The 10,769-nt window shown below is 48.0% G+C and overlaps 3 protein-coding genes across 3 annotated transcripts in view; all 3 read right to left on the minus strand.

Moving 5' to 3' along the window:
• Window positions 1-1,039, minus strand: part of LOC119577674 (dynein heavy chain 3, axonemal-like) — a 15,918-nt gene extending 14,879 nt beyond the window's left edge. Inside the window, exons 1-2 of the mRNA XM_037925233.1 lie at window positions 769-1,039; window positions 183-414 (exon numbers count right to left, since the gene is read on the minus strand). Coding sequence (XP_037781161.1) covers window positions 183-414; window positions 769-785 — 249 coding nt within the window. The 5' untranslated portion in view covers window positions 786-1,039. The remainder of the gene's footprint in view (window positions 1-182; window positions 415-768) is intronic.
• LOC119577676 (dynein heavy chain 12, axonemal-like) lies at window positions 923-9,356 on the minus strand. Its single transcript, XM_037925234.1, has 9 exons — window positions 9,308-9,356; window positions 8,990-9,124; window positions 4,719-4,870; window positions 4,140-4,314; window positions 3,630-3,859; window positions 3,147-3,343; window positions 2,778-2,979; window positions 2,144-2,322; window positions 923-966 (listed from the first exon to the last, which is right to left on the minus strand). The coding sequence occupies exons 2-9, from the start codon at window positions 9,032-9,034 to the stop codon at window positions 923-925; spliced, it is 1,224 nt and encodes a 407-aa protein (XP_037781162.1). The 5' UTR covers window positions 9,035-9,124; window positions 9,308-9,356.
• A 15-nt stretch (window positions 9,357-9,371) lies between these two features.
• LOC119577677 (dynein heavy chain 7, axonemal-like) lies at window positions 9,372-10,676 on the minus strand. The gene is made up of 2 exons (XM_037925235.1): window positions 10,510-10,676; window positions 9,372-9,523 (listed from the first exon to the last, which is right to left on the minus strand). The coding sequence occupies exons 1-2, from the start codon at window positions 10,652-10,654 to the stop codon at window positions 9,372-9,374; spliced, it is 297 nt and encodes a 98-aa protein (XP_037781163.1). The 5' UTR covers window positions 10,655-10,676.
• Window positions 10,677-10,769: the final 93 nt, after the last annotated feature.

Genomic DNA, 10,769 nt, shown 5'->3' on the forward strand with positions numbered 1-10,769 from the left:
ATATAGCCATCTATATATGTATACATCCGTGGTTGCATATTTATAGCTATTCATACATGAACTTATTACTTAAACATATACACATACATCCACATATACAAATACATGAACACACACACACACACACACACACACGAACACACACACACAAAATATTCGTATACATTCTCGGAAACACTTACCCTGAGGAAGACGTTCAGCTGCGTGGTGAAGACCCTGGCGATGGTGTCCTTGGAGAGGGCGTGGGCGGCGATGGCCATGAAGCCGGCCTGGCATCGCGGGTGCAGCAAGTCGGGCGCCCTCTCCTCGTCGCCGCCGCCCCCGCCGCCCGAAGCCCTGCCCGCGTGTAAGGAGGCGCCGCCGATCCACGTGATGTCTTCCAGGGGCACGCTTGCCGTCGAATCCACGCCGTACCTGCAGAAGGGAGGTGGAGGGAGGGAGGGGGGAGGGGGGAAGGAAGGGGGTTATTCTCATTCCTCGTGTGAAAAAGAAGAAAAAGAAGGTGAAAAAGGAGAAGAAAAAAACAAATGAAAAGAAGACGAAGGAGAATGAGAAGAAGAAGATAAAGAAAAGGAGGAGGAAGAACAACAACAACAACAACAACAAAAAGAACAAGGACAAGAAGAAAAAGGAGGAGGAGAAGAAGAAGAACAAAAAGACCAAGGACAAGAAGAAAAAGGAGGAGGAAGAAGAAGAAGAAGAGAAAAATAAAAAGAAAAAAGAAAAAGAAAGAAAAGAAAGAAAGAAAAAAAGAACAGAAAAACTCACCAGCTCTTCTTCTGCATGGCCTCCCGCACCAGCTCGTGGACGGGTCGTGCCTGGTAGTCGTCGTGGGAGGCCAGGTGGAGGTCGTCGATGAACACGACCAGCCGCCGCCCACCCTTGGCCCCCCAGCCGCCCGTCTCCCGCGGCGCCAGGCAGCTCAGCACCACAGACTGGGCGCGGAGAGGCGGGAGGGAATAAGGTCTGTGTAATTATATTTATATGGACCTTGGGACGGAAGTTAGGAAACTGAATTGCTGGCGACGATACATTCTCACACGCACACACACACACACACACACACACACACACACACACACACACACACACACACACACACACACACACACACACACACACACACACACACACACACACACACACACACACACACACACACACACACACACACACACACACACACACACACGCTACTCTCTAACATTAAGAGGAACAAAAACCAACTCTTACTACAAGCAATAAAATAGACAAAATAACAATAATTATAATAATAATAATAACAGCAACAACAATAACAACAACAACAACAACAACAACAACAACAACAATAATAATAGTAATAATAATGACAATAATAATGACAATAATAATAACAAGAAAATTGACAATAATAATGACAATAATTATAACAAGAAAATTGACAATAATAACTACAAAAACATCACCAACAACGACGGAAAAAGAGAAAAAACGCAAGCGAGCAAGATCGAGCGAAAGCAAATGAAAGAACACGAAAGAAAATCGACCTTGACGGAGAGCGCAGGTAATAAACAGGATAATAAAAAAATAAGAATAGAAATATGATAACAATACCAACAGTGATAATAATAAAAAAAAAACATCACCAACAACAGAAAAAACAAAATAAGAAAAGCAAGTAAGAGCAAGAAATCGACCCTGACGGAGATCCTAATAACACTAATAATAATAATAACGGTGACAATAATAACAACAGAAACACCAGAAAAAACGACATAAAAAGAGAGAAAAAAAACACAAGCAAGCAAGATCGAGCGAAAGCAAATGAAAGAACACGAAAGAAAATCGACCTTGACGGAGAGCGCGGGTAGTAAACAGGATAAAAAAATAAGAATATAAATATGATAACAATACCAACAGTGATAATAATAACAAAAACATCACCAAACAACAGAAAAAAATAAAACAAGCAAGTAGGAGCAGCAAATCGACCCTGACGGAGATCCCTGTGGGGAAGGACGCGGTAATAACACTAATAATAACAATAACAGTATTAATAACAACAAAAACACCAGAAAAACGAGAGAAAAAAAGAGAGAGAAAAAAAAACACAAGCAAGCAAGATCGAGCGAAAACCAAAGAAAGAGAACGAAAGAAAAACCCACCTTGACGGAGAGCGCGGTGGCGGCGGGCGTGACGGGCAGAATGACGTACTCAGAGGCGTCCGTAGCGAGGTTCTTGAGGTGGTGACGTACGACCACCTTCCGCCCACTCTGGCCCTCGCCCACCAGGAGGATGCCGTTGGTTGCACGCCCACACACGTCCACGAGGTATGAGAGTCTGGTGGAAGGTGGAAGAATCGGGGTCAGTGGTTCTGTGTTATTTGCTTGTGTGTACGTGTGTGTGTGTGTGTGTGTGTGTGTGTGTGTGTGTGTGTGTGTGTGTGTGTGTGTGTGTGTGTGTGTGTGTGTGTGTGTGTGTGTGTGTGTGTGTGTGTGTGTGTGTGTGTGTGTAGAATTGTGGTTGTGGTGTTTGGTCGCGTACGTGCACTTGAGATATATAGACAGACAGATATATATATAGACAGGTAGAAACCGCGCTCGCACACACACACACACACACACACACACACACACACACACACACACACACACACACACACACACACACACACACACACACACACACACACACACATACACACACAACCGAACAAATACGCCCGTCCTTCCCTCCTCTCCCCTCCCCTCCCCTCCACCCCCCTCCCCACCCCCACAACCTCCCCAGGCACTCGCCTCGCCGACTCGACCGTGGGCACCAGGAGCGTGGAGATCTTAGTCGTCTCCTGAATCTCGGTGTGCTTGATGACGTCGGTCCAGGGGCGCCAGAAGGACCTCTGCTTGGCGTCGAAGAGGACGTCGAACACGCTGCCGTCCCCCGGGTAAGGGCAGCCGATCTGCTCGATCATAGATGGCGTAGGGTGTTGTCTGATGTAACCTGAAATGAATATAAGTGGTAGACATTTATGGCATCCTGATTAACAACTGATTACATTTCCGGTCAAACAATTGTAAAACATGAAAATTCCTTCCATCCGGGCAGCCTCCTCTAAGCATCAATCTTTCGCATGAAAACCCGTCTGTATCTGACGCAAGGCCCCCTACCCATCACGAGTCTCCTGAAGAAGACGTTGAAGGCCTCCTTGGCGGGGAGGGTGAGCGCCCCCGCGATGCACCACGTGACGGAGAAGAGGAAGGACGCCGTCGTCCAGGTGGGGCCCACCTTTGGACGGTCCTTCTGCGAGATGCTGCCGTCCTGGAGCACCTCGTTCACCACCGTCGCCGTCAGAGGGAAGATGGACCTGGAGACGGGAGGGGGAGGGAGGAGGGGGACGGCAGGGAAAAGGGGTAAGGAGGAGGGAAGGAGGGGGGATGAGGGGGAAGGAGAAGGGGGAGACAAATCTAGAGGCTTTAAAATGTTGTTAAGGTGTTAATATAATGACATGAAGAATATTCAACTGTCTCTCTGAACAAGTACCTACAACATAATCACGCGCGCACCTTACGACCTTCAAAGCCACCAACTGAAAATGAAAATGCGACGAAAACGAACGACTTCCCGTCCGCCGCCGCACCGCGAATCCTCACCTGACAAGCGATACCTCGACGACGGGCAGCAGGTAGCGGCAGTGCGCCTTCACGAACTCGAGTGCGGGCGGGATGAGCCAGTTGGCCAACTCCCGCAGAAGGGCGCCGTACTCCCCCCACCAGGGGCCGTGGGCATGGTGGTGCAGCCAGGAGTGCAGGAGCGCCGCCCACCCGATCGTCTGGCCGCCCACGTACACCATGCCGCATCGCGAGACCGTGGCGGGGGATGCCTGCGGGGGAGGGGAAGGGGGTGGGTTGGGTTTCCTTCGTTTTTCTCTTTTCGTTTCTTGTTTTGTCTTAATTCTCTCTCTCTCTCTCTCTCTCTCTCTCTCTCTCTCTCTCTCTCTCTCTCTCTCTCTCTCTCTCTCTCTCTCTCTCTCTCTCTCTCTCTCTCTCTCTTTCTCTCTCTCTCTCTCTCGCCCTTTCTTCCTCCTGTAGCTAGCATAAAAAAAAAAAAAAAAAAAAAAAAACATACGTAAACACATCCTCAAGATTCACCCCCCCCCCCACCTGGGACAGATCCAGGACCTCGAAGATGGTGGCCATGTCTCCTGGCACGGGCACTGTCTCGCCCGAGGGCAAGCACAGCTTCTGCGAGTCGTCGAGGGCGGTGTTGAGGTTCTCCACCCACGAGGCGTCCGTCGGGCCGTCGAACAGCAGCCACGTGCGGCGGACGTGGGCCTGTCTGCGGAGGTAATGGCAGATATGAGGGTTTCATGGTATTCATAGTGATCAAGATAATGACATACTGATATATACATACTTACATATATATATAATATATATATATATTATATATATATATATATATATATATATATATATATATATATATATATATATATATATATATGTGTGTGTGTGTGTGTATGTATGTATGTATGTATGTATAGATAGATAGATAAATAGATAGATAGATAGATAGATAGATATATTTTTTTTTATCTTAATTTATCAATATATTAATATTATATCATCTCGTGAGCTTGTATAGGGAGTTCGTGACAGACATAAGGGTTTAATGCTGCTGCTGCTGCTGCTGCTGCCTTGCTATTAATTATCATGAATTACAAGTGCTCCTCAACTCACCTGATGACCTGCGCTACGAGTCCGTCCGACCACTCTCTATTAACAGGATCGAGAGAACCGATCAACTGCGCCTGCGTCAGAGTCTTAGGATTCAGCACCTCCACGTGGATGGGCTGGTCACCCTCCATCATGCCCAGTGCTGCCGAAAGCGTCTGATGAGGAGGAAAAATACGAAAATTTCAAGACCTTATAATTGCAAAAAGATAAAACAAACATTGATTTATAAATAAAAAGAGATAAAAATTATATATATCGTTAGATCAAAAGATTATAGAAGCAATATAAAATGCGCTTCTCTTGACCATTGTTTTCCTAGACATCTGATTAACATTGGAAAGTTTCAAATGTTCTCAAAGCGAAAATTGTAACACATATTAACTCACTCACTCACTCACTCACTCTCTCTCTCATTCTCTCATTCTCTCTCTCCCTCTCTCTCTCTCTCTATTTCTCTCTCTCTCTCTCTCTCTCTCTCTCTCTCTCTCTCTCTCTCTCTCTCTCTCTCTCTCTCTCTCTCTCTCTCTCTCTCTCTCTCTCTCTCTCTCTCTCTCTCTCACACACACACACACACATACACACACACATTCATGTATATATATAAACAGATACATGTATACATAAACACATATTTATGATAATTAATATTTAGCGTACGTATGTAAACTGCAATGCCAAGCGATGGCGTAACGGTTTGATAAACTCTGCGGACTTTTCTACCCATGTTTCACTATCTCACAGGGCGTTCTAAGCCAAGTAACACCAAGGCAGGGCGTCGTCAGGATTCCTCCTGTGTTCTGGACGATTTTACGGGGATAAACCCCACACCTGGGTTGTCCTTTATACCCAGAGTGTGTGTGGTGTGTCTGGGTGCACATTCACCAAATTGTGTCGGATATCATGGTCTAGGTATGTAGAAAAAAAATCTAGTAAAATTATGAATACCGAGTTTAGTGCCAGAGTAACAGGGTGCTGTACGAACGACCGTTGGCGATTCCTGGTGAGTGTATGTGTAACAGCACTTGACCTGGCGCTCGCAGCCTCAGAAACGGACGGGACAACTACCCCCTCACTGTTCCATCATGGAGGTGGAGGGGGACATGATCGGGGGGAGGGGACATGATCGGGGGGAGGGGGACATGATCGGGGCCCGCACAATTCCAACTACCACCCCTCAACCCTCCACCCTATGGGAGAGATTGATTCCAGTGAGCATAGGGGCATGAACAATAAGGATTCGCCTGTCGACCCCGAAGCTGATGACGAAGGATTCCAACTCGTTCAGACAAAAAAGAAGAAAATGAAGATCGCATCACGTGACTCCAGCAACTTGACTGAAAAAACACCTGAAAAAAAAGACCAACCAACGTGAACCTATCGCCCCCAGGGACAGGCACACAAGACTGGCCTTTCCGGAGGACACGTCTTCCGTCGATAAAGTCAGGTGGATGAGGAAGGTCAGCCAGCTGCCCGCTAGACATGGAGCAGGGGTGGTGGAAATCCTCTCGCTACGCCTACGGACGACGGAAGCTACAAAACGTCGTGGCCCTGATGGTTAATGAGGGTTTTCAGGACCTCTTGGTTCATCTTGTTGTGGTTGGCTAAAGGGATTGGTTTGACTCCTCCACAGCAAGCACGACCTTGGCCCTTGTGTGATAGGAGCCCCTCCCTTTTTGAAGCCTTCAGCCATCTTGCCTCGTTCTGTCTTATTAGCATTTGCTAGACTGAACACTTTGCACATCATTTCACCCACGCTATGGTATATGATCATGGGTCATATCATTAAATTATCATATGCTGGAGAGCCCATCTCTTGTGAGGTGGCTCCCTAGAAGACATTCACCATCACTGAGGTGGCAGTCACATACCTCTTTATAGTCCACTATGGCTTCAAAATGACGGTATCCAAACCTGAGCAGCTGACCCCATTTCTCTCTGCCGAAGGCCAAAGAAAGTTGAAAGAACATGGATTTACTCCCATCCCCTCTCCGGAAACGAAGGCTAAGTGCACGGCCGTGGCTAAAAAGATTGACAGGACGATCTTCCCACGACCATGCGAGTCAATCAGCCATGAAGTATCCGCCAAGAACGATGTCACCTCCCGAGTCACGAATCGTTAAGATTCGTGTTTCTGCCCCAGAGGAAGCCCAGAAACTTCTTTCACGAGGGATCATGATGTTCAATACATCGGTCCCAACTTATAATATCGAACCGGAGTGCTTTATTCAGATTGAACAATGCTTAAACTGCTACGGTTCGATCACAATAAACCCTTGTACACACACACACACACACACAGATGCTCTCGTTGCGGTGGTGAAGGTCACTTCTTCGCAAAATACAAGGAGACAATATATACATTCCTGAATACGCCACATCAGAAACCACAGCAACTGAGGTGACAAACACTAACAAAGAGCCACATTGCTCCTCACAACGGAGCTCCTCACAACGTTTTGCAACCACCACCACAACGAAAACTAAAAGAAACTACACAAGCACTTAACACTACAAAAAATACCGAACACAAATGCGAACAGATCTCACCACCAAACAAGGACGCAAAAAAAGACAAAAAGGATGCCCCGATCCCGCAGCCTTGTCACATCGTTTGGATGACACCATCCTTGACGACGAGAGTAGCGGCTCCGAGATCGACGTCGAAGTCATTCCCGAAGTCGAGGGAGAGCTCCTTCTCCCTCTGGAGGGAGCAGTTGCCGTGCTCCCTTCCAGGAGGCAAATGGGACAGCGCGGAAGCATTGGGTATTGGTCCGCCGATTCCCAGGACTTCCGCCCTGTGGACTGCTCGCAGGACTCTCTCCCTGACCTCGAGGAACCGTCGATCGAGGATCGATCACGGAACCGCTATCGGGATCAGGTAACGCCACGGAAGGTAAACCAGCTAAAATAGGTCTACCCTGAGTGGCAGGCTAACGATCGTCATTTTCTTCGATCCGTAATATTTTTTACGACTTTCTAGAAGAAGAACGGCCTGATGTGGTCCTACTGAATTCTGTATCCATAACGAATGACTATAGAATTCGGCACCACGATTACACATCCAGGCAATCAGGAGACGGATTGCACGGGGTCCTGTATCCTCGTAAATTCCACCATTACCCATGAGTTCCTCAGCGTCTCATTCACCCGTCCTGACTTCATGGCAGTCAGGTTAATTCACCTCACAGGTCCCCATAATCCTTTCCACTGCCTATTTTAAAGCAAGTACTAATTTGACTTCAACAAATTATTTAATTATACAAACCTCCCAGTCTTCTATGTCGGAGATATCAACGTTGATTCACAGCCCAACTTTCAGAATCACAGCACAATATGCATGGGAGATTTTAATGCTAGACGTTATACATTTCGAGATAGTCAATGTAATGAAAATGGCGAAGAGTTCCGCATTTTGTGAACAATAGATCTATGGCCATATCTGACAAAGGCAAGCAAACTCACGTGGCGGAAGGCAGGCTAGATTATGTAATAGGAAAGGATCAGCGTCAGAGCATGCTTACAACAGAGCTAATAAGTGACCACTTTGCAATAGAAACATTATACGCTGTTGATAATAGTCAATCTGCAAAAACAAATAGGTTATTCCTCCTTACCTTGAGCACCACTTTAAATCACGTATTTATGGCTGGTATATCGATTACACAGTAACGAGTGTTGGTAAATTCTCCATAGACATGACGAAAGTGGTCAATGATTACTACAACACCTGATAATACCCGATATATTTCTGCCAGAAAAGTAATGAATCAGAGTACCTGTGGTTCATTATCTTAATGTTCCATATAATTGTAAATACAGGATTTTCATAATGGTAAATACAAAATTTCAGTGATTTGACTATAATAATGTTATAGCCTAAATTTTCAGTGCAATGCTATTATATAGTGATATAATCATGTTTCAAACGTATTAAAGATGCAGACAGCAAGGGTGGCAAATAAAGGACTAAATCAAACTAAAATCAATCTTTCGTATAGTTACAATACTTCTTTCACTGTAACCCAAAGCCGTCTGTGTTTTATCGCACTAAGAGCTATAGCAAATCTTACACGATATCAATTAAAGTCCAAAATCGGATAACAATGACACGTGCCTTTAATTAAGTGCTGCTCCTGAGAATGCACCTGAACCCGAATATTTCGTACGATGATAAAAAAAAATCCATACAAACAAGTCGGTACTAAATGTCAACCAAACGCCCTGCGGAAGCCATTCTACACCCTCTTTCCCTTCCCGGGCGTCTTCCTCCTGACCTGAATGATCGTGGTCTTCGATCCACAGGGCGGCCCCACCACCATGACCCCGTGGCGTTCCCTCAGCGTCTCGTACAGCTGCAGCGTCTTCAGCAGGAACTCGTTCGTTGCAAGGAGGCCTCGCTCCTCGCACACCTTGAAGGAAAATCATTTCTTGTTTTGGTGATTAGAGAATATTGAGGAAAAGAGGTTGCTTTGAGGCAATTCGAAAGTGAAGATCGTTTCCTGTTTTCATTAATCCAGAAAATCAATAATCCGGGTCCAAGGAGGAGACAGACACGCAGTCTCGACGACCAGCGCGTCCCCACACACGCTTACCTTCTCCAAACAGCTGACCAGATTATCAGCTGGCGGGCGGGGCGTCGGCGGGAGCCGGGGAAAATCACGAGGATGGACTCGAACCCTCGAAATCGTCGGGACCACTTGGGGCTTTGACCCCCTCGGGGCCGGAGGCGACCTCGGTCTCCGACCACTCCGGCAGGGAGGTCCTCAAGCGGGAGGTCGCCGCTAGCACCGTCTTCACGGCTCGCATGCCTGGCGGCGAGAGGGCCTCGTTAGGCGCTCCGGGGCTCTGTCGCTCGCTCTGTCTGTCTGTCTTTGTCTTTCTTTCTCTCTCTCTCTCCCCCCTCTCCCTCTCCCTCTCTCTCCTCTCTCCCTCTCCCTCTCTCTCTCTCTCTCTCTTTTCTCTCTCTCTCTCTCCTCTCTCTCTCTTCCTCTCTTCTCCTTTTCTTTCCTCTCTCTCCTCTCCTCTCTCTCTTCTCTCTCTCCCTCTCTCTCTCTCTTCCCCCCCCTCCTCTCCCCCTCCTTCTCTCCTTCCTCCTTCTCTCCCCCCCCCTCCCTCCTTTCTCCCTCTCTCCCCCTTTTCTCTCTCTCTCTCCTCTTCCTCTCTCTCCCTTTTCTTCTTTCCCCCCCTCCCTCTCCATCTCTCTCTCTCCTCTCTCTCTCTCTCCTCTCCCCCTTTTCTCCTCGTCTCTCCCTCCCTCTCTCCCCCTCCCTCCTCTCTCTCCCCCCCTCCCCCCCTCTCTCCCTCCCTCCCTCCCTCTCTCTCTCCCCTCTTTCCCCCCGCTCTCCTCTCTCTCCTCTCTCCCCTCTCTTTTCTTCTTCTCTCCCCCTCTCTCCCCTCTCTCTCTCTCTCTCTCCCTTTTTCCTCTTCCCCTCTCTCTCCTTTTTCTCCCCTCTCTCTCTCTCCATCCCTCTCTCTCTCCCCCCCCCCTTCCCCCCTCCCCCCTCCCCCTTTTCCCCTCACTTTCTTTCCCCCCCTCTTTCTCTCTTTCCCCCCCACCTCTCTCTCCTCTTTCTCTCTCTCTCTCTCCTCTCTCTCTCACCCTCTCTCTCTCACCCTCTCTCTCTCTCTCTCCTCTCTTTCTCCCCTCCCTCTCTATCCCCTTTCTCTCTCCCCTCTCTCTCTCCCCCTCTCTCTTTCTCTCTCCCCTCCCTCTATCCCCTCTCTCTCTCCCCTCTCTCCCTCAACCTAGCAGAAGCACCCCGCCCAAACCCGACACACAAACAAAAGCACAAACCGAAGTCGTAGTGATGGTGTGGATGCAGCATGGTCTGGCAGTGCGCCATGACGCCCACGACGCGGGCGGCGAGGGCGCGGGCGTGAGCGAAGCCGCAGGAGAGAAGCGAGACCTCGGCGATCGACTGATAATCGGCCGCCATCATGGACACCGGCCGGAGGAGAAGCTGTAGGGGGGTGGGAGGGGGGGTGTTCAAATTTTTTTATTTTTTTTTTTTTTAAATTTTGGGGGGGGGGGGGGGGAAAAAAAAAAAAAAAAAT

Source organism: Penaeus monodon, chromosome 10 (assembly GCF_015228065.2).
Source record: "Penaeus monodon isolate SGIC_2016 chromosome 10, NSTDA_Pmon_1, whole genome shotgun sequence".
NCBI classification, from domain to species: Eukaryota; Metazoa; Arthropoda; class Malacostraca; order Decapoda; family Penaeidae; genus Penaeus; species Penaeus monodon.

Excerpts from the sequence above, each read along its gene's own strand:
- LOC119577677 (XM_037925235.1), bottom strand. The coding sequence starts at position 10,654 with ATGATGGCGGCCGATTATCAGTCGATCGCCGAGGTCTCGCTTCTCTCC. Across the intron at positions 9,524-10,509 it reads ACACCATCACTACGACTTCG|GCATGCGAGCCGTGAAGACG; the intron begins GTTTGTGCTTTT and ends TCTCGCCGCCAG.
- LOC119577676 (XM_037925234.1), bottom strand. The coding sequence starts at position 9,034 with ATGGTGGTGGGGCCGCCCTGTGGATCGAAGACCACGATCATTCAG. Across the intron at positions 3,860-4,139 it reads AGGTCCTGGATCTGTCCCAG|GCATCCCCCGCCACGGTCTC; the intron begins GTGGGGGGGGGG and ends CCTCCCCCGCAG. Across the intron at positions 2,980-3,146 it reads CTTCAGGAGACTCGTGATGG|GTTACATCAGACAACACCCT; the intron begins GTAGGGGGCCTT and ends TATTCATTTCAG.